This window comes from Phaseolus vulgaris, chromosome 6 (assembly GCF_000499845.2).
Source record: "Phaseolus vulgaris cultivar G19833 chromosome 6, P. vulgaris v2.0, whole genome shotgun sequence".
NCBI classification, from domain to species: domain Eukaryota; kingdom Viridiplantae; phylum Streptophyta; class Magnoliopsida; order Fabales; family Fabaceae; genus Phaseolus; species Phaseolus vulgaris.
This window is the reverse complement of record NC_023754.2, coordinates 4,436,538-4,457,880: the sequence shown is the minus strand read 5'-3', so window position 1 is coordinate 4,457,880 and position 21,343 is coordinate 4,436,538. Positions and strand designations below refer to the sequence as shown.

The 21,343-nt window shown below is 33.7% G+C and overlaps 1 protein-coding gene and 1 long non-coding RNA gene across 2 annotated transcripts; one reads left to right on the top strand and one right to left on the bottom strand.

Moving 5' to 3' along the window:
• Nucleotides 1-4,385: 4,385 nt before the first annotated feature.
• LOC137830975 (uncharacterized) lies at nt 4,386-7,669 on the top strand. The gene is made up of 5 exons (XR_011084300.1): nt 4,386-5,391; nt 5,476-5,550; nt 5,751-5,864; nt 5,945-6,115; nt 7,431-7,669. It is a non-coding gene; the product is annotated as an uncharacterized lncRNA (long non-coding RNA).
• A 3,049-nt stretch (nt 7,670-10,718) lies between these two features.
• Nucleotides 10,719-14,195, bottom strand: LOC137833258 (cation/H(+) antiporter 4-like). Its single transcript, XM_068641619.1, has 4 exons — nt 14,112-14,195; nt 13,588-14,011; nt 11,935-12,521; nt 10,719-11,816 (listed from the first exon to the last, which is right to left on the bottom strand). The coding sequence occupies exons 1-4, from the start codon at nt 14,193-14,195 to the stop codon at nt 10,719-10,721; spliced, it is 2,193 nt and encodes a 730-aa protein (XP_068497720.1).
• Nucleotides 14,196-21,343: the final 7,148 nt, after the last annotated feature.

Here is a 21,343-nt window from a genome sequence, read left to right as displayed (position 1 = left end):
AAGCCTATTAACCATGAGTCTTTCAAAAGGAGACATGGTTTGCATTCTTTCTTCTTGATTTCCAGCACCAGCACTAGGTCCAGCATCTTGATGTGCTTCAGGTAGATCTTCATGTTGAAAATCCATATCTGCAACATGTTCATCTTGTTCATGATCAGCAGCAACACTAGATGAGGCACCAAAGTCACCATCTTTGCTAATCCATTTGCCACCTACTTTGGTGAAATCCATTTTACTGAGAGATCCATTGTTCAACTCTTGAGTTGACTTGACCAACTCAGATGTTTCATCCTCTAGGTTCACTTCAAAATAGAGTAGAAATTTAGAAACCAAAACAACATATGGATAATGATAGTCACTTAACCTCATTGCCTTTTGCATGTGCTCTTTCATTATTTGTATCCAATTAATTCTGATCTTCTTCACAATGCAGAAGATGTACACCAGATCCTCTTCTCTAAGCACAAAATGATTGCTCCCCCTTGGAGTTAGAATCCAAGTCACAATGAGGGCTATCAACCTTTCATCAAGCCTTAAGCCACCAACCGAGCAAGTCCTAACTTGTGCATTTTGGTTCTTCAAGCATCTCTTGTAGTATTGAACTTTGTTGAAGTTCTCCACTACTCCAAGGTTCCCCTTGTTAATTCTGAGGCCTGAGTACTTTAGACCAGCTACAGCAGCCCACACATCATGTGTAATCTCCATATCTACACCTTTTACATGAGAAACAAGGTTGTTTCCCTCAAACTTGAGATTTGTGTAGAAAACTCTTATCAAATCTGGATAGATATTGCCTTTCATCTCCAAGAACTTTCTGAGGGACTGGTCTTTGAGAAGCCTTCTGACATTGTCTAGCTTTTGGCTTTTCAGCCAATCAAAGCAAACAACTTTAGGGTTGTTTATCACTTTGGTGCTAGTCTCCAATCTATATCTCTCAATAAGATCATTATCACCAGAAAACCATCCTTCAAACCTTCCTCCAGACCTTACTACTCTGGTTTTGACTCTCTTTGAGGTGGACGGAGTTGAGTCCATGATGGCAGAGAAGAAAACAGAGAAAAGCTCACACAAGATTTGCAAGAGATGTTGCAATTGGTTGTTCTTGTGGAAGAGATCAGCTGCAACAGATTTTATAGCAAAAACAAAATCATAAAGCATTCAATGACATGAGTGGGTACCAAATTTTCAGAGAGAGAGGACTTGACCATGTCCTGTACTGAAAACGTCAGAAAAAGCAGAAAATCACATGGTCTTCACATGTGATCTTTGACTAGTCATTAAAAGCTCTTGAATTTCCAAGATTTTGGAATATATTCCTTTATGACTGTTGTAACTTCTTTCTGACCGTAATCAGCTTTCAACACAGGTTCATTGACCAAGGATTCTTTCTTTAATTTGATCTGCAACAAATAGAAATTCAAAATAGAAATTAAATTGATTTCTTCATAGTGTTGTCAGACTCAAAACAATCGGTTGTTTCGAGAAAACAATTCGTTGTTTTTTTGCAGTAGTAAAACTCATTTTGAATTTTTAAGCATGAGCAGAAATAAATCAAAGCAGATGAATTTGAACACTTTAAAGAGGTTATTCAAACATTTAAAAGAACTTAAAAACAAAAATTAAGAACAGAGATAAGGAATGTCTTATCCTTTGTGTTGTTCTTTCAATGAGTCATGTGCTTTGTGATCAAGAAGCCTTATTTTAACTGTTGAGGGCTTTTGGACAGATGCAGAACATTGATTCAGCTTCAATGTTAGCCTTTTTCTTCCAAGAACTTGATCAGATGACTCAGTCCTTCAGACTTCTTTAGATTTCCTGCACAAACATGAGTTCAAGCAACAAGATTTGGCCCCTTCACAAATGTGGGTCCAATTGATTTCTTTTTCTCATTTGGAACCTCACATCCTTTAGGAATCCATTTCATGTAGCCTCTAGGAACAAAAAACTTTCTTATTTTGTAGAATCTAACCAAATGACCCTTTTTCATGCAATAAAAGCATGTAACAACCGATTGTTTCGACCTAACAATCAGTTGTTTTACTGGCTTTCTTAAAAAAATTTTGAAAACTTATCTTGTTTGTTTTGTGGATTAAAACCTAAACCAGCCTTTCCAAAAACACATCTTTGAGATGCCAAGACATTTTCAAAGTTAGATTTCCCTTTTGAAAGCTTGTCCACAGTGTTAACAAGATAATGCACCTTTTTCTCAAAATTTTCACAATTTTCGCAAATGAGAGTGTCACACTTGCAAGAAGAATTTTTGAAATGTGTTTCCAGATTTTTGAAATCCTTTTTAGATTTTTCAATCTCATCTTCAAGTGCTTTCACTCTCTTTTCCAGCCAGTTGTTAAGTTCTTTCAATCGGTTGTTTGAAAGTACCAATCGATTAGCTTCATCGTGAGTTTCTTGAAAAGTTTCAAGCAATTCACTATAATTTTGTTCATTTAAAGAAGCACATGAACTTACCTCACTTGAGCTACATGATTCATCATCATCTTTAGCAATCAAGCAGATGTTTGCTTTCTCATCTTCACTTGATGAAGAGCTTGATGATGATACCTCATTCTCATCCCAAGCTATGTAGGCTCTCATTGTCTTGCCCTTCTTTTCCTTGTAGCTAGGCTTTTTCTCCTTGCTTTTGTTTGGACAATCTACCTTTATGTGTCCTTGTTCACCACAACCAAAACAAGTATAGTTATTGGAATTAAAATAATTGGATTTCTTGTTTCCATACCTATCTTTGTTGTTGTCCTTGTTGCGGTTCCTCTTCAAGAATTTGCTAAACTTTCTTGACAGCAAGCTAAGGTTTTCCTCACCACTATCATCGCTGGATTCTTGTTTGCCTTTATGCTTGGAAGCTTTTAAGGCTATGCTCCTTACGTGCTTGTCTTCGCTTTCTTGAACATTGAGTCGATTCATCTCTAACTCATGTTCCTTAAGCTTGCCAAACAAAGAAGCCATACTCAAGGATGTTAGATCTTTAGATTCGGAAATAGCAGTTACCTTAGGTTGTCATGCTCTATCAAGACATTTCAAGATCTTGATGTTTAGCTCTTCCTTTTCAAAGGTCTTGTCAAGGCTCATGAGATGATTGATGATGTGCGTGAATCTTTTCTGCACTTCAACAATTGTTTCACCTTTAAGCATTCTGAACATCTCATACTCTTGGATTAGAGTATGTTTCCTAGCTCTCTTCACCTCATTTGTACCTTCATGAGTTACCTCTAAGGTGTCCCACATTTCTTTTGATGATTTGCATTGAGAGACCCTGAAAAACTCATCTGAATTTAAAGCAAAGGTTATTATATTTTTGGCAATGCAATCGAATTTGGCCTTCTTGCTTTCTGAATCAGTCCATTGAGACCAAGGCTTTTCAATGACAGATCCATCTTTTTTAAACTTTGGGATAAAAGGACCATTTTCAATTGCATCCCAAATTCCTTTGTCAAGTGATTCCATAAAGATTTTCATTCTCACTTTCCAAAATTGGTAGTTCAAACAACAAAACAAAGGTGATCTATTGATTGAAGCACCTTCCCCAAAAGGTAGTCTATCAGCCATCAAAAAATAGTTTTAGGATCACACTTGAATAAATTTCAAGAACCAAGCTCTTGATGTCAATTGTTAGAATAAATGACTTTAAACTAGAGGGGGGTGAATTGTTTAAAGAGGATTTTCGCAAACTTTTAAGGCAAGAATGAAATTACTTCAAGAAACAAATGATAAGAAATTCAGTTTGGCAAAACACAAAGCAAAAACAACAGCACCAGAAAAACAATCGGTTGTTTATACCAGTTTGCAAAAACTAAAACTGAATTTAAAGAGATTAAGGATAGAGAGAATGCACACAGATGTTTATACTGGTTCACTCTAAACCCAGAGCTACATCCAGTCTTCTCAGAAACCACTGAGGAAATCCACTAAGCAATCAAACCTAGATCACTTACAACACAACCAAGAAAGTGACCTTGATCCCCTCAAGACATACACTTCTCTTGGCCAACACACCAACACTAAGAATGCTGATCTTGATCCCCTCAAGAACACACAACACTTCTCGCAAACACACAAAGGTTTCTTTCAACAGATACAAGGATTACACTTGTTACAGAAGCAAATCTGAAATCAATACAAGAGAAAATCCTATCTCACACTCTTTGATCAAACTCAATCTCTAAGCAATCTCAACTCTTTCAAAATCAGTAAGTTGTGTATAAAACCCAAATCTGTTTTACTGTATTTAAAACAAAGTTATTTGTTACCACACTACAAAAAAACGTGTATATGTTGGCGGTTAAAATATGGCAGTTATTAAAATCCGCCACAATTTACAGTATAATACGACATTTTCGTAAGCGCCATAATGTTCCTTCGAAATGTGGCATTTAGAACCGCCACAATTAGCCTTCAAAAAACAAATTCTCCCGCTTTTAGTTCCCTCCATATGATTCCCACATAATTTCCAAAATTTATTCCCTTAAACCTTTGAAATCCATCTTCTCTTCGAAACCCTCTCTTCTTCTCTCTGCCACTCATCGTCTTCTCCCCGCCACTCTCCGCCTTCTCTCTGCCACATCCACCATCTTCTCTCCACCATTCACCATTTTCTCTCTGCCACATCCACTGTCGGCTCCGTTTTCGCTAGAGTTTTCCGAAACACACGCATTTTCTCGTTCTCCGCTCTCCATCATCTCTGCAAGTCCCTCGTTCGCTTCCTACATTTCCCACACTTCCTCAAATTTTTGATTTCCCAAAACCCTATTCTCATCTTCATTCCCTGATTGCCCCAAATTTCCGAAAATCCTTTGAAAACCTTTTTCCAAAATCCTTTGTTTCTTTGTCTTTTCTAGTCTCCAAATTTCTTCTTCGATTAACCTAGCTATCACTTGTACCTTCACAGAGTAAACCCTAAATCTATTTTTCTTTTCTTATACAATACCCATTATCGTCACAAAAAGAAGAGAAGAGAATGAAGTTGAAACCTAGGGTTTCCTCTAGTCGGCGCAAGAGCGGCAAGGCGCATTTCACAGCACCGCCAAAGACCCTATCACCCCCGACGATCTCAAATTGGTGCTTTGGCATTTTCAATTTGTTTGATATTTTTGTGAAATCTCGTTTTCGCGCTGAGATTTTTGTTTTTGTATTTTCTTTCCTTAAATTGGTTGTGTATATGAACTCTTATTGAATTTTCTGGAAGTTACGACCTCTAAAAATATTGAATTCACAATATCTCAGTGTTTCCGTATTATGTATTTTTATTTGGTAATTGCAGTAGCCAATTTTGTGCGAATATTGGGTCCCAACCATGGACGGACTTTTGCCAAAGATCTTTTAGTGACTCTTCTGAACCTTTCTTCTGGCCTATCTGTCCTTGACCTTTCTGATAATAAAGTAAGTATTTGATCAGCATATGCATTCTATATTTTTTCGGTGCACATACTTTAAGATAACTGGATGGCTTTCTGACTTTAACAGGAGATTCTTGAGTGATTCACATTTGTGCTTTGGAACTAGAAAGTTGTTGAAAATGTTGTGAGTACTCGCTCTAAGGTAACACCATACTAAATAATATAGTTGTATTTTTTTTTTTTTGTGTTATGTTAGAATCATCTTTTATTGGCTATGAATAATAGAATGTGTATTGAAAATTAATGAAGTGGTTTCTCTATAAGCTTTTTTTGCATTTATATTTTCATGGCCATCAGTATGCTACGAAGAAAAAGAATTTTAATCCATTCATAATGTTGCAGGGAAAACAATTTAGGCAAAGATGATGCAGAAAATCTTAGGTATTCTCTTGAACATTTGCCTAACTTGGAGGAGTTGGATATAAGTGACAATTCAATTGAAGATGAAGGAATCAAGTCAATTGAATTTCTATTTCTAGTTATAGTTGGAAGTTATGAAATTAGATTATAGTCTCTAATTGTGTATCATCTTACAGGAATATAATTCCCTATTTTGTTGGAGCATCTGAAACGTTTTCTCCCATAAATTGTTTGAAGTTAGAAAACTGTTATGTGTCCTGCGTTGGAGTGAATCATCTCCAACATGTCCTTTCTTCTTTCAAAGGACCATTGAAGTCTCTTTCTATTGCTGACAATTACCTTGGCAGGTTTGTCTACAACACTAAAATAAGATCTCATTTCATCATTGAATTCATCCCTTGTGGGTCTTTTTCTAAATTTCTTTTTCATATTACCTTTCATGAACTTTGGTACGTATCGTATTGCTCTTTGTACCTCAGTGACAAATAATGTGTGAGTTGATTCCTTTGATTTTCAACTTTTTATAATGGATATTCTTTAATTGCTAGCATTACAATTACAGATAAGAATAACTGATGACCTTGTCATATTTAAATTTTTCCCATTATATTGGTCAATAAACTGTATTTTGGTCATTCTTTATATATATATAAACGAGAAGAAATCTGTTTGAAAATATTCATTCTGTCTGAGTCCTTTCATCCTTTTATATATGAAAAATTACGTTGGAAACCTTTATATTTGCCATGTAGTATGGATAATTCCCTTGTGACTTGCCTTGTATATTATGTGCATCCAGGATACCCAGCAGAAAACTATTGTATACAATCTTGTCTTGTATTTAGGTTCCTACGAAAGTGATTACTAATTACTCTATTGTATTTCTAGTTTTTCGAAGAGAAAAGAAAAGAAAAGAAAATTGTCTTAAAAACTGTGAATCGTAAAAATTGTGGACACGTCGTGATTTTAGGGGAAAAAAGATTCAAACACATGACATCAAGATAGATGTATGTCGTATGTGCCAAATAAAATGGAAAAGTCGCAGGAAATGAAATCAATACATGAACAATAACCCTGTTTTTTTTATTATAGAGTGGTAGACTTAACCTTTGTTTGAACACTTGGCCCATTGATCCTTGTCGGTGGTTGTAACTTTGTGCTTCTTAAGTTTGACATGCTGCTTATATTTACCCACTAAACTCCCCTTTTGGCCTACGTGGACACTAGCTACTAGTATAGTAATATTATGGTAAAAAGAAGCTACTAACTTCAGTTAAAAGACTTTTAGTTCAACCTAGACTTTTACTATAAGAGTATATGTGTTTCGTCTCGGACAGTGAAGCCATTTTAAATCTAGATAACACAAGTTTGCTCTAATTAAAGTCAATAATTTATGTTTTCTTCTTATTAACAGTTTGTTATCTTGCTTTAGGTAATGTTCAACATGTGGACTTGACAGGACATATATGGGACTATAAGTCACATGATTTATGCATAATGATAATTTATTTCCTTATTATATTATTCTTTTTACATACTTTTTAAAACAATTTTTTTCCTTTAATAAATAATTATTTACTAAAAGTTACGTGACCTATTACTTTGACATGACATAAACTTTTATATAATTCTTAACTTCAAATTGTTTATTATTTATTTCAGGTACCAAATGTTAGAAATGTTGTTTTATCACCTAATCAAGTAATAGGATCAAGTGTTGGAAGCAAAACTGATTAAGAAAGATGGGAAAGCAAAACTGAAGATAAATCGATTAGGGATGAAATGTTGTAATATTATGAATGTTATGATGATATTTAAAATTTTTTGTGTGTGTTTTCTTTACTCTTGAACAATTATGTATCAACTTATTCTCTCAATGAATGAATTCATCTTTTGATTATAAATTTGTTTTAATTATTGTATTATTAATATTTATTAAATTTAATTATATTATGAAATTAGTTTATGTTATGAAATTTAATTGTGTATTGAAATTTAATTATAATATGAAATTAAATAATATTATGAAATCAAATTATAAAATAGAATTAAATAAATTATTATAAATATTAAAAATAAAATAAAATATTTAATATTTAATATTCAAATTATGACAATTATAAGGTGTATTATAAATGTCATACTATACTGTATTAAATGGCGGTTAAAAATGCCACTATTTACGTTAGAATTGATTTACCTAGTTTTTAAATTACGACATTTATAACTGATGTCAATTACACGCTTAAAACCGCCATTTTATATAATGCATAATATGGTGTCTGCTACAACGGTTCTCAATTGACCGCCACATTAAACTTTGTGGCGGCAAGAATTCTGGCGGTACGCGGTACCGCCACATACGTATAATGCGGCGGTTAAAAACGTCAGTTTTTACAAAAATAACCGCCGCATTATACACGTTTTTTTTATAGTGTCAAATCTTAACAAACCATTAATTTCCTTTAAAGATTGGTCAAAACATTAAAAACAGGAGTGTAAACAGTTGGAAAATCATTTAATGCTTAGTCAAAGCACAAGACAGTTTTTCTGTTATGGTACCAAAACAAACAATCGGTTGTTTCCACGAATCAATCGGTTGTTTTGATTTTGACAGCTCAACCATTTGAAAAACAGTTTTCAACCTTTTCTAAAAACACCTAAGTATAAAACAATCGGTTGTTTCGACAAACACAGCCTTCAATATCCTTCAAAGGGTTTTGGATTCTTCAAAGCTTGAACACCACTTGGTTCAACAGCTTCAAATCTGATGCTATGGCTGGTATGGTGCACCTGAAGGTGTTGATGCGCTGCCAAAGCTGGTGTGTATGTTTCTCTTGTGTGGAAAGAGTTGCTGGTTTGCAACAAGAGGCCATCAAATGTAGCAGGATTTTGTTATTGTTATTTTTTAGCTTGGCCTCCAATGCATAATACAAGGGGTTTAATATGGTATTTGTTTTAAGCTTCAAGGAGGGCTTAAGTCTTGGACAATGCTATTGTTTGGAGAAGTACGTTTTCAGGTTTTGTGCGGTAGATGTAGGGTAAACTCAATCAAGTGCAGTGGATTGTTTGCCTATGTATGGAGCTCCGAAAGGTTCACCTCAAGGTGCTGATATGTCGCCAAAACTGGGCTGGAAAGTGCTGCTGGTTGGTGCTTCCAACAAGGGGCCATCAAATGCAGCACATCTTTTTTACCTGTGATAAGGTGAATTCTTGGAGCTGTTGAGTTCCTTTTTGATAATGTGTTTTGGGTTTGGTCTAGGTTTCTTTTTGGTGCTTAGTTTTGGGTCTTGTGTTGACTTTTAGGCTCCGTTTGTTTCGAAGCGGAGAAAGGCACGGAAAGACTGTGTGCAATGAAATACAAATGAATCCACGTAATAAAAACAAAAGTGCACACAAATCGAAAATATTTTTGCATCCAAAACTTTCTTCGCAAATATGAGAAGAAAGTTGTATATTTTTATGTTTTTTAATTAATTAACCTTAAGTTACTCTTTTACCCTTTTTATTTTAAACTTAAATTATTATTATTGTATTTAAAATATAATTAAAATTTAAATATAAATATAAAAAATATAATCAAAATTATAAAAAAATAATTATTATAAAAACATAATTAATCATATTATATATAATAAATTATAAATATAAATAATAATAATAAAAATAAATATATTTTTTAATAATAAAAAATAAATTTATATAATAATTATATTAATTAAAAAAGGAAAGATAAAATAATAATATTATTTAATATAAATTGTTTTTATCAAATATTTATAATTATAAATATTTAAATAATATTTTAACTAAAAATAATTATAATTTATAAATAAATATGTAAGGGCAAATATGTAAAGTTACATTTTTATCAATTAAAAAAAATACAATTTCAATCATACCCATCACATCACTCGCAAACTTTCATAAACTTTCCTCATACTTTCCACTCTATTTACCTTAATCCAAACACCCCAACTTTCTTTACAATTTCCCTTCAAATCATCTCAAATTCACTTCCTCCTTTCCACTCCCTCATCCAAACAAAGCCTTAGTGGGTTGGAGGGTTTGTGGTTTGTTACTATAGTAAGTTTGCTTTGGTAGGAAATTGATGTTGTTTTTGTTTTCGGTTTTGTATACAGGTTGAAATATTCTTGAAGTGGTCCCTTTAATTCAATTAATTATTTGATGATAAAAAAAGTTAAAAAAAAAAATTAATCCTTTTTCTTATTAATAATAAATAAATAAAATAAAATGGATAGGAGTGTTATTACATTGATTTCTTTAGATGGTTTTTTTTTTTTTTTGTATAATGTAGGAAGTCGATTTTATTCTTTTCTCACATATCATTCGAGTCTTCGCACATGAACGAAAACAAACACGCTCCACAGTCTGTTTTTTTTATCCAAGTTAATAAATAAGTTTCAGAAAGATTTTACATTAAACCACGTATTAAAGTCTGTTTATTTTTCTTCCGTGCAAGTTTCATTTTTACATCTTTTAGTAACAACTTCTAAAAATCAACCAAATAATCTCAATTCATTCGAAACCGCCCTTTAAATATATTTATTTTGATCGATTCATCTCTTTTTATAGTAATTTTCTAACATCTGTTAACATTCGGTACGAGGAGAACTTTAATTATCCAAAAACCATTTTCTATTTCAACAGATTTTATAAAAATCAAAATCTAGTTTATAGATAAAAGACCCTTTTCCTTTTGACTTTGAAGTTCAATACGGTAAACCCTAATATCAGGAATTAAAATAAAATAAAAGTTTTATAGAAGACTAAAATGAGATAAAAAAAAATTATTGGATAGTATTAAAACAAAAAGAAAACACGTGTTAGTCTTATATTTAAAGTGAGAATTTATTTCTTAAGGATGCTACAAAATGATAGTGATCCATTAAAAAATAAATTTTTTATATCAGAACAAATTTATTAATACTAGTATATGTGGTCTTCATGAGATGGTTGTTGTTGCACAACCAAAACTGAAGCCGTAGTATCTGTATCATGTGAAGCAAGCAAATCACCAATGACCCCTAGCTCTGAATATTCAGTCCAATCCTCCAACCCAAATGTCTGAGGAGATCTAACCCCATAGCGTCTACCAACTACAATAAAATCAAATTTGTTGGCTATATCTTTGATCAGAAACATTGTCTGTGATGCATCTCCTATAGTAATCTCTTCATATCTAATATTTTCTAGATTAACATGAGCTCCATTTATTTCCCTCAACGCTTCATCATCAATCATGTGATCCCAATTCGAGCTATCTTTGTCATGTGCCAACAACCTGAACACAAACAACCTATTATCAGCATCTTTGGCAAACCTCCTAGCCAAGCACAAAGCCTCTCTGTCATCAGGTCCACCCAAGAAAACCATGGCTGCTCTGATACTTGTTGAGTTGAAACTGGGGCCACGGTTCACTAGAATCCCAATAGAGCAAGGCGCCCTTGCCAAAATCTTTTCATTAAGTGCCCTTATGTTGCTATCCTCTGACTCAACTGAACCATCCCCTCCCCATTTGACATGAAATGGAAGGACTATAAGGGCTGCACTTGTGTCCAAAGCAAGGTTGCAGACATCTTCATGCATGAATATCACTGGGGATATGGCAGTGTAGGTGTTGGCAGTGACACAACCAACATAGTCACGTTCGAAAAGGTCAAAGGCTACAATGAGTTCCCCAGAGTAGTTGTACGAGGATGATGCACTTTGCTGAAGTTTGTGTTCAATGAAAATGGGATTGGACCTTCCAACTAGCTCCATGAGGTGCAAAATTTCTGCCACTAGTGGGTTATCTGGTGCAGGAGAACAAAATTCGAGCACGTTTTTGATGTGAGTCGAGTGCCATGGCTTGTGGATGCATGCAACTATCCGAAGCTCACTGTGTTTCAAGTTCATGATGTTCCTATTCTGGTACCCTGCGTATTTCCTTGAAGGGTCATACAATGCCCTCACACCAAGCGTCGAAATTGTACCTAGGACCAACACTGAGATGATCATAACGTCTACTATTATTCTACTTTGTGTCTGCAATGGTTCGAGTAGTTAGAGTTAGTTAAATAGTTCAACAACTGAACAAAGAATTGCTAGAAGCAAATTTGATGCTGCTATTACAAATAATTAATTATTATATAGATTAAATTACCATTGTTTCGTAGATGAGGAGATAGGAGCAGATATCCACAATCCCTTTGCAGCTCAAAATGAGAGCAAGACAAAAGCCATCCTTGAAGGGAATTTTACAGTATCGGCAAATTCCCATGCACAAAACCCACCTAATCAAGTGCACAACAACAATGACACAAGATATGGCGATTACTAGGGAGAGAGAGTTCCATTTGGTGAGATCCATCTTCATGGTGCAACTTGTGAGAAACATTGAGGAGAGAAAGCACTTGGAGAACAACTCAAGTTGGGTAACCAGTTGAGAACCCAAAGGAGGACCCTCAGGGACTGCAAGCCCAAAAATAATAACCCCTACTAAGAAGGATTCACCAAAATACCTGGCAAAGTAGCCCAATCCCAAGAACACTACTATGATGCCATAGATGTATGCCTTGTTCACAGATCTACCTTCTGGGGTCTTCTTCACTATCCACCTCATTGCAGGACGACCAATGAGTAGAATGAAGGTTATGAAAGCAAGAAATGCCCCCACGTGTCTCATACGGATACCCATGTTCACCTCCTCCCTGCCAAAAAACGCAGCACCAACTCCTGCCCAGATTGCACCTGATGATCAAATGCAAATAACATTACTCACACAACAAAACATCTTTTAATCTCAAACTTATTATAAACCCATTTCTACAAATACAAAAACTTACTATATGTTCAATTGTTAACAAAGAATGTCAATCTATACGTGTTAGACTGTTGCATGCATAAAAAATTGTTGTTGAACTTTGTTCTTACTGTATTAATGAGTAAAAGACATTAATCATTTCTTTACACAGAGGACCAAAATGGTTTAATTTTGGAAAATTGAAGATGAACTCTGCTGTTAATTACAATTTGATAGGGATCAAAACACATTTTTAAATTAGTAATATTTTTACCACACAAATAATTAATATAAGTAGAGTTATAATAAAGTAATTTGCATGTATATAGTTATGTCATTTTGTTTTTCCATACTAACAAGAACTCATGCAATTACTAGTCAAAAATTTATTTTTCATAATATAAAAAGTCAATTCCAAAAATTTCCAAAATAACCTTTTTAAAAGAGTTATTTTAACTTCCATAATCTAGAATAATTATTTTGGATTTTGGAATTGCAATTTAATATTTTTAAATACTAATTTTGAGAGAAGTTAATAATAAATTGAACTAAATTTTGAATAACGGAATTTGACCAAATTTTTAACTAAATTTTTAATGAATAAAAATATATAATTTTTTAATAAAACAAATCATGTTTAAAAAATATAATTAAATTTTAAATACTTCAAATAGAATCGTTATTTTTATCTTTTAGTTATCTTCCAATCAATCATATTAACTTTTAAAAAAATAAATTAATTAATCAACTTGAATGAGATAAAAAAAAATAGCAACAAATGCAAAAAAATAAAATAAAAATAACAATAGCAACACAAATCTTAAATAAAAAATAAAACATTATAAATACTCGCAAACCTTTAAATAAAAAATGAATTGAAAATATTCTACACTTATAAAAGCAATTATTATAAAAGCTATTGCAAAATAAAATTGATCCCATCTGAAAACTTTTATGATAGATTAACGTGAAAGAATTAAATTGTTGGGTTTGTTTATTGGATTGTGAGGTTACCTGAAACATCGTTGACAAAAGATGCAGAGAGTGCGAGGCGTCCGAGTTCAGAGTTGAGGATTTTGAGGTCATTGAGCAACGATGAAATGACAGCGAAGGAGCAACTACTTTGAGTTATGAAGACCACAGTTATACCCGAAATCTCGTCTCCGACGATGCTCTTCCACATGGGCCTGAACAAGTTCATGCTCCCACACCCCAAAATTATGGGAATGAAATAGGAGCAAAGTCCTATCACCCAAGCCTTTCTCCCTGTTTTCGTGATCAATCTTAGGTCCATCTGCACTGAGTTCAGGAAGAGGTAGAATGAGTACCCCAACGATGACACTGTGTTTAGGATATCTGCACTCCCAAAGGGGAACAGCATCTTCTTGTACTTTTCCCATGGTCCTGCGGGAATTGATGGCCCCAGCAGAAGACCAGCCTGAAAAACAAATCAAATAATCTCATTCATGTCAAACATATTCCTGCATTTTCTTAGTTTTATCATCATCACTATAAAAACATATCTCTCAATGCATCACCAGATTTTGATTTCTGGTGTGGCTAGCAAGGTTCCTACTGTTGGAGGGCACGGTGGAGCTGTATATTTGGCTTTGGACAATCATTTAGATTTCTTTCTACAAGCCAATCTATATATAGGAGTATAGAATTATGTTGCTATGATTCGAGTTTACTTTTAGGTTTGGTTTTGGAATATAAAGTCTTAAACATCTTTAAATATTCTATTTAATTTAATTTATTATTGTTGATAAAAAATGTTGTAAGTAGATTAGATTAGATTGGATTGAAAATGATTTTACCTAAAGAAGTTTGGATTATGTTTTTTAACTTGTTTATTAATAATGGGTCAAATTAGGTCAACAAAAATTTAATGGTTTAATATTATTTTTTTTTCTTTTCAAATTTTCTTAAATATAAATTAAAAATATGCAGGTCTATTGACAGGAGTTACTTTTATAATTGAGCATGTTTTAAATGTCAACATTTCACGTAAAAAAACTAGAAAAAATTATAAGCTAAACTATTTTGCTTTTGCTTTTGCTAAGCGACAAATGCCATATAGTATTTGGGTGTTAATTGATGGATTCATCGTTTAGGGTAGCCAAGCACCATTTCAAAACAGCTGTGGTAGAGGCCATTAAGTTATCTGGGCTACAGTTTTTGGTTTTTGTTTTTTGGCTGGATGATTAAGTTTGTTTGCTTATGTGCTTAATCACATAGGTTGTTATTACAAACATTTGCTGGATCAGATGATTACAAATTTTTGGTGGGTGGGGTGATTTTCCATTCATATTTTGGAGAATTTGAGATGACAACTTGATTTTATCTTTACTTTTTTAAAAGAATTGAAGTATCTCTAATACTTTCATTTATATTATTATTTATTGTTGATAAAAAAATTCATCCTACACATTTAGCAAAACCAAAAACGTTTTCATTTGAATATAACAAAACTAGAATGATGGTATTGAAACTAGCAAAATAAAAGTGATGAGTATGTATATATAGAACAAAGGATAGATACCAACCATGACTTGTGAAACGAAATAAGGGATCCCTAATTGTTTGAGAATGAAATGAAAGCTTTGCGTGACAATGAAGATGATAACTATTTGAAGCTGAAGAATGGTGTATGAAGATTGTGAAGGTATTGAACTAGCATGGCTCCACATGCCATCAGATACTATCTTCATTGGATGATTCACGCACACATTGTAGACCTGATATCCCAATAATGGTACTTCGTGCAATAACGTGACTGAAGAGAAGAGTGTGTGGTTCGCATCCATCTTGGTGGGACGAACAAGGACTTCAACAAGGTCACACCAATTGAAGAAATATGAATTGCTTGCTATGAAGAGAAAAGGTTTACTAGGTAGATTGATGAAAACAAGAATTAGGGTTCTGCAACCTAGATAGAAAGAAACAAGGTGCAAAACCTTAGAGTCAACAAATTTTTCATTGCTTTATTAGGGAACCTTGCTTAGTTGTTGGACAATAGATTGTTACCTTTCCCTTCTAGAAAACAACTTGTCAATGCTTTTTCCATGATTTTTTAACATCTGTTGTTTGTTTATGTTTGGGAAATCCTTTTTCTTTTCGCTGTAATTTTTTTTATCATCTTTTTAAGGCTTCAAATTAACTTTTTCATTCCTATTTTCATCAATATGTAACTTTGGTCCCTTAAAAGAAATTGTATATTTAGTTTTTCAGATCTTCATAATTTAACCATTTTAGTTCAACATAATGTTAGACTAGTTTTAGTAATAACACATGTTATAATGTTTATTATTAAATATTGTTATTAAAATTTTAAGAAAATAAATAACTAATAATTTTATAACAAACAAATATATTAACATATTTTTAAAAAAAAATTAGATTAGATACCGGTGGATCAAAATTGTTTAATTTTAAAAACTTTAAAGATTAAATATGTGATTTAATTTTTAAAAGGTCTAAAATTGAGTATTTATTTTGACCAAGAACCACACAGCCACATTGAAAAAAAAACAAGATGATGAAAGGACCTACCGTCAGAATCATAGTCGAAAAAATTCATGAAGATTGAGCCTCTAGTGAAGATCCCAAGAATATTCACATGGGTCATCTCTTATTTACTATTTGGTCAAACATTTTAAGTAGCATAGATTTAATTTGGACCAAGTACTGTCGACCTTTTTTAGGCTTGAATTTAGGTAAAGTAGTAAACTTTTTGGCCTATATTTTGGCCAAATAATATAGCTTTTGGACTTAATGTAGCCCTAAATGTGATTTAAATTAAACCCTTTGGGTTTACTTAGATCCATGTGCGGCACTTGTGATGTCACATGGCTAGAAGCTTATCCAAATTAAGCATTTAAATCATATTTCATATTTCATGTTTCATATGCCTAGACCTGCATGCACATGGGAGCACGTGAGGGAGGAGAATTGGCACTTGATAAATTTCATTGCAATCTATTTTAGGTCTAGCCAACTCCTATATATAGGTATCTAACTTGCACATTTCAACACTTTTAAATGCTACAAAGTTCATGCTTATTCTCTACTTTTTTTTTATCAATAAAAAAAATTAATAAATATAGACCACTTTAAGGATGATCTAACTCTTTTATAATACAATTTTTAGGAATTGATCAACTCTTAACCAAGTTGACCAAAAGTCAGAATCAACATGTGATCAAATTGCAGACCAATCCTATATATAACCTAAAATGCAAACCAATTCTATATCAAATTTTAATTATTCCAACCAATATAAAAAAAATTGCTAAAACCCCAAAAAAAAAAACATCTATATTGAGCCTTTCATATCACAAAAACCTAGGCAACATAACAACACATAAGTTTGCTTCACATATCTTACATAAAACTAAATTGTACATCCTACCAAACAACAATGAAAACCATAACAGAAACCACATTTTAACAAAAATGGTCTGCTCTTTCTTTGATCTGACACCTACGTCATTCATTCCACTCTGAATAATGTTCACTGCCTTTTATTTCTATGCTCCCAACTTTGTTATCCAATTGAATTGCCACACCAGCATCTTGTCTATAACTAGACAGGGGATTAATGCACCTTGTATAACACAATTAGCTCTTATAATATCTCAAGCATGCCAAAGGATCCATACACCATTCTGAGTTCAGAAAATTTGCTAATCTTCATTTGCATTAATCCATGACCATACCTTTAGTTGTGTCACCATAAATATCCACCATTCCATTCTTAAAAATGCATTTGTTCCTATACTTGCATAACTCACCAATTATTGTTATCCACACACATCCCCAAACTCTATTACCAAACTCACTCAAGAAAGGTAAACAAAATTGCATAAAGTGTGCCTTTGCATCAAAATGGTTAACCGATACTATACTCATTCAAGCATTACACATTTCCCATACATGCCAAAAAAATTTGCAATTAAGGAATAAATGGGATACCATCTACTCTTCCTCTCCACACATAACACATCAACTACTTTATAGAATAATACCTCTTCTTTCTAGATTATCCCTTGTTGCTATTATCTTTTATAGAATTCTCCAAGCTCTCACTTGTGCTGAAGGGAGGGTTTTAATTTTCCAAAAGCACTGAAATAACAACCTATATTTGTCTTCTAATTCTCTCCTTCAAATTATATATGATTTCACTGTGTACCCCTTCGATTCCTCCACCCTCCAAACCCATTTATCATCCTTCCCCTTCCCCTGCTCCTTTCGTATCCACTTCCTTATTTTCCAACAAGACGATTAACTGACTCACTAAGCTTGTTTCTCAAACAAATAAATTTCTTTTCCACTCCAATTCCAATTTCATTTTTTCCTATTTTTACTCCCGACTTGAAATAACATACATTTTTTATTTGTAGCTAAAGAGTAAAACCTAGGAAATTTATTCATTATCTTACCAAAACCTCACAAACTTCTCGTTGCCTATCTCCCACGATCCATTGTCTTCAACCTCATTCCCCCACTTTTCCAATCTTTAAATTCTTTTTAGATCCCTCCGCCACATTGCTTCATTCTTATTTATGTTATGATCGTTTAGATTCCATAAAACACTCTTCTCATTACTTTGATCCTAATATACATCTATCCATACTCCACTCTTCTCAGTTTTGAGTCTCCAAATCCAATTGCCTATTAGAGCATAAGTAAATTTCCTTATATCTATAACTCCTAAAAAATATTTAAAAAAATTAAAAATACCAACCTATAGTGAGGGTGGTGAATGGTAGTGGCGACGATGACGGTGGTCAACAACGGCAACAACAACAAAACAATGAAGACAAAGGCACGATGGTGGCAGCGACGATGGAAGCAGTGAGAGAATGAAGGCAAAACCAAGGCAATGAGAACCTTGAGGAATGAACCGAATGGAATGAACAATGAGCATAGAGAAAAAGAGCAATGAGTGTGAAGGAACTTACAAAGGAAGAAGAATGCAGAGAGATGTTGAAGCCGCGAAGAAGAGAAAACGAAAATGCTCAAGAATGGAACAAAAACGTTAGTGGCGTGCTTCAATTTAGGGTAAAAAATAGAGGTGTACCAGTAAGGTCTATACAACCGAGACATGGTCTCGGCAAGCCGACCAACATTATAAAGACCATTACGCTCAAGCACAATTAATGAGGCTAAACAACAATCAAGAGTTAGGGAATACACTTCTAAACATGACCCAACCCCATAATCTGACCCAATAAGAAAAGGCTCATAATAACCATATAAATAGGCACAAATTACAAGAACCAGGTACTTCATATACAATGCTCAGGATACTAAGGGCCGAATACTAAATTCTGACTTGAGCGTCAGTGTGTCTTTTGCAGGTACCATCTGAGTCTGGACTTGTGGAGACCGAGAGGTAGAGCTACAAGAGGATAGCGAGAAGTCCGCTTTGAAAGGAAGGAAGGGAGACTTGACCGACTGAGGATTCAAATCGTTCTCTTGGTCCCAAACCCATTCGAGAACAATTGGCGCCCACCGTGGGGCAAAGAGAATGTGAAAAAGAAAGTAGATGGTATCAACCTGAAAAATGGTGAACAAGAAGATGTTTGATGCTGAACAAATGGCGTTATTGATGTCTATGTAGAAGAAGATGGTCGAGATGAAGAGAAAGAATGAAGAAACCAAGCGAAAGAATGTGGACGAGATCCTAGCTCTGAAAGGAGAATGAACAGATGAAGAGGAAGCTTATGGAGGGGGGTCCATCCACCGGGCTGAACAACCTCGTTGGAAGGTCCCCTACCAGCCCTAGGACTGTTGAGGAGCCGAAGAACAAGATCCACACCTAGGAAGTTGAGGGCGAATCTTATCCAAATAGGTTGGTCCTTACGACCAAAACTCTGGACTCGACCCACCGACACCCCTTCACCAATTCCATAATCGAGGTTCCATTACTGGATAAGTGGAAAGACTTTAACAGGGATTGTTATGATGTACGATGTACACTTCAGACGATGTAGTTCCGTGTGAGTGTTCCCTACATCACTGAAAAAAGGAGCTTTGAGTTGGTTTACGAAGCTCCCTCCAAACTCCGTCGACAGCTTTGAAACCCTGGTGTCCAAGTTCGAGACACAATTCACTACCAGTTGACCACATCACCTGACCTCTATTGCCCTGGTCAACATTCGCCATGAGAAGGGATAGTCCCTGAGGAAGTTCATTGATAGGTTCAGAAAGGTAGCCCTGAACATTCGGAACCTGATCCTAGATGTGGCCATGCACCACATGATCACGACCTTACGATCGGGACCGGTCGTCGACAACTTGTGCATGCAGCCAGCCGCAAGCTTGGATGAACTTAGACGGAGGGTCGCTAAGTTCATGCAGTTGGAGAAACTGAGAGAGTTCAGGAATTAGGCTCAGACTGAGGCAAGTGGAGAAAAGAGAAAGGAGGAGTACTAGAACCGACTAGCTATTGGTCGAGGAGATAGACGCAGAGACAGTCGGGGACACCAGTTCATGAGATACACCTCCCTAAGCAACAACAGGAAGAAGATCTTAGATGAAGCTTTGAGCGCCGAGCTCATTCCACCACCGAGAAGGGCTTCAAGCTTCGAGAATGCCGACTGAGAATGCCGACTGAATCCGTAGATGTCTGTATCAAAGAAGTCGTGGCTTATAACTGACCGAAGTATTACGCTATATTGTGTTCCCATAACACTACGCTTATAAAGAACATTATTATATGTGAAAAAAATATAAAAAGGTTTGTTTAATTTTACAAAAATCTCATGATACAAGAAAATATTAATTGATCCACGAAATTGTGTTTGTTGGTATTTTTTTTTATTACCGACTGATGAAATTATAGTGGATTTATCGATTGATTTGTGTTCATCCTTAATTACCGACGAATTTTATCGACGAATCTAAAACTTAAAAAAAAATTGTATGCGAATCATTGTCTGTCAGTAACTAGACACCTTTATCCATCAATAAATCCCACAATATTAACAACTCTTCTTTTAACATAGTCCACATTCAAGAAGTTAACAAACTCATATTTTTGTTCGTTTCGATTTAACATTCTTGAAATAAAAAATTATGCCTTTTTCCCACTTTCGAAAATTTTTCCACGGATCATATTCTCCATAACTGATATGAAATTGAGAGAATAAAAATGGATTACATATTTGCATGCACTGAAGTTATGAAGTTATGCTCTATTGTGTTCCTATATAGTAGTACCCTTATAAAGGAAATTATTGTAAGCAGAAAAATATAAAAATGTTTGTGTAATTTTATAAAAAATTTACACTACAAAAAATTATTGATTTATTGACTGGAAATTCCCTATAGATTTATGTTTATTCATAATTTTTTGTTATTGACAAATTTTATTGATGGATGAAATTATAGCGGATTAATTTATCAATGGATTGTAGTTCATCAATAAAATTTCAAAAATAAATAAATTTAGCACGAAACATTATTCTTTGATAATATTTGTCGATAAGGACGTCAACATTATTCATAAATAATTTTCACAATATGAATAATGATGATGAAGATAATGATGATGATATAAAACTAGTAATAATAATAATATCAGTAATAATTAAAAAATATTAATAAAAATAATATTATTAATAATTATTATTATAAGAATAAAATTAATAATATTTAAAACAATGATAATTATAATAATATGAATATTAATAATAATTATAATCACTACAAGAAAAAATATTTTAACGGAGATTTAATTTTACATTACCAAGGGTTAAAACTT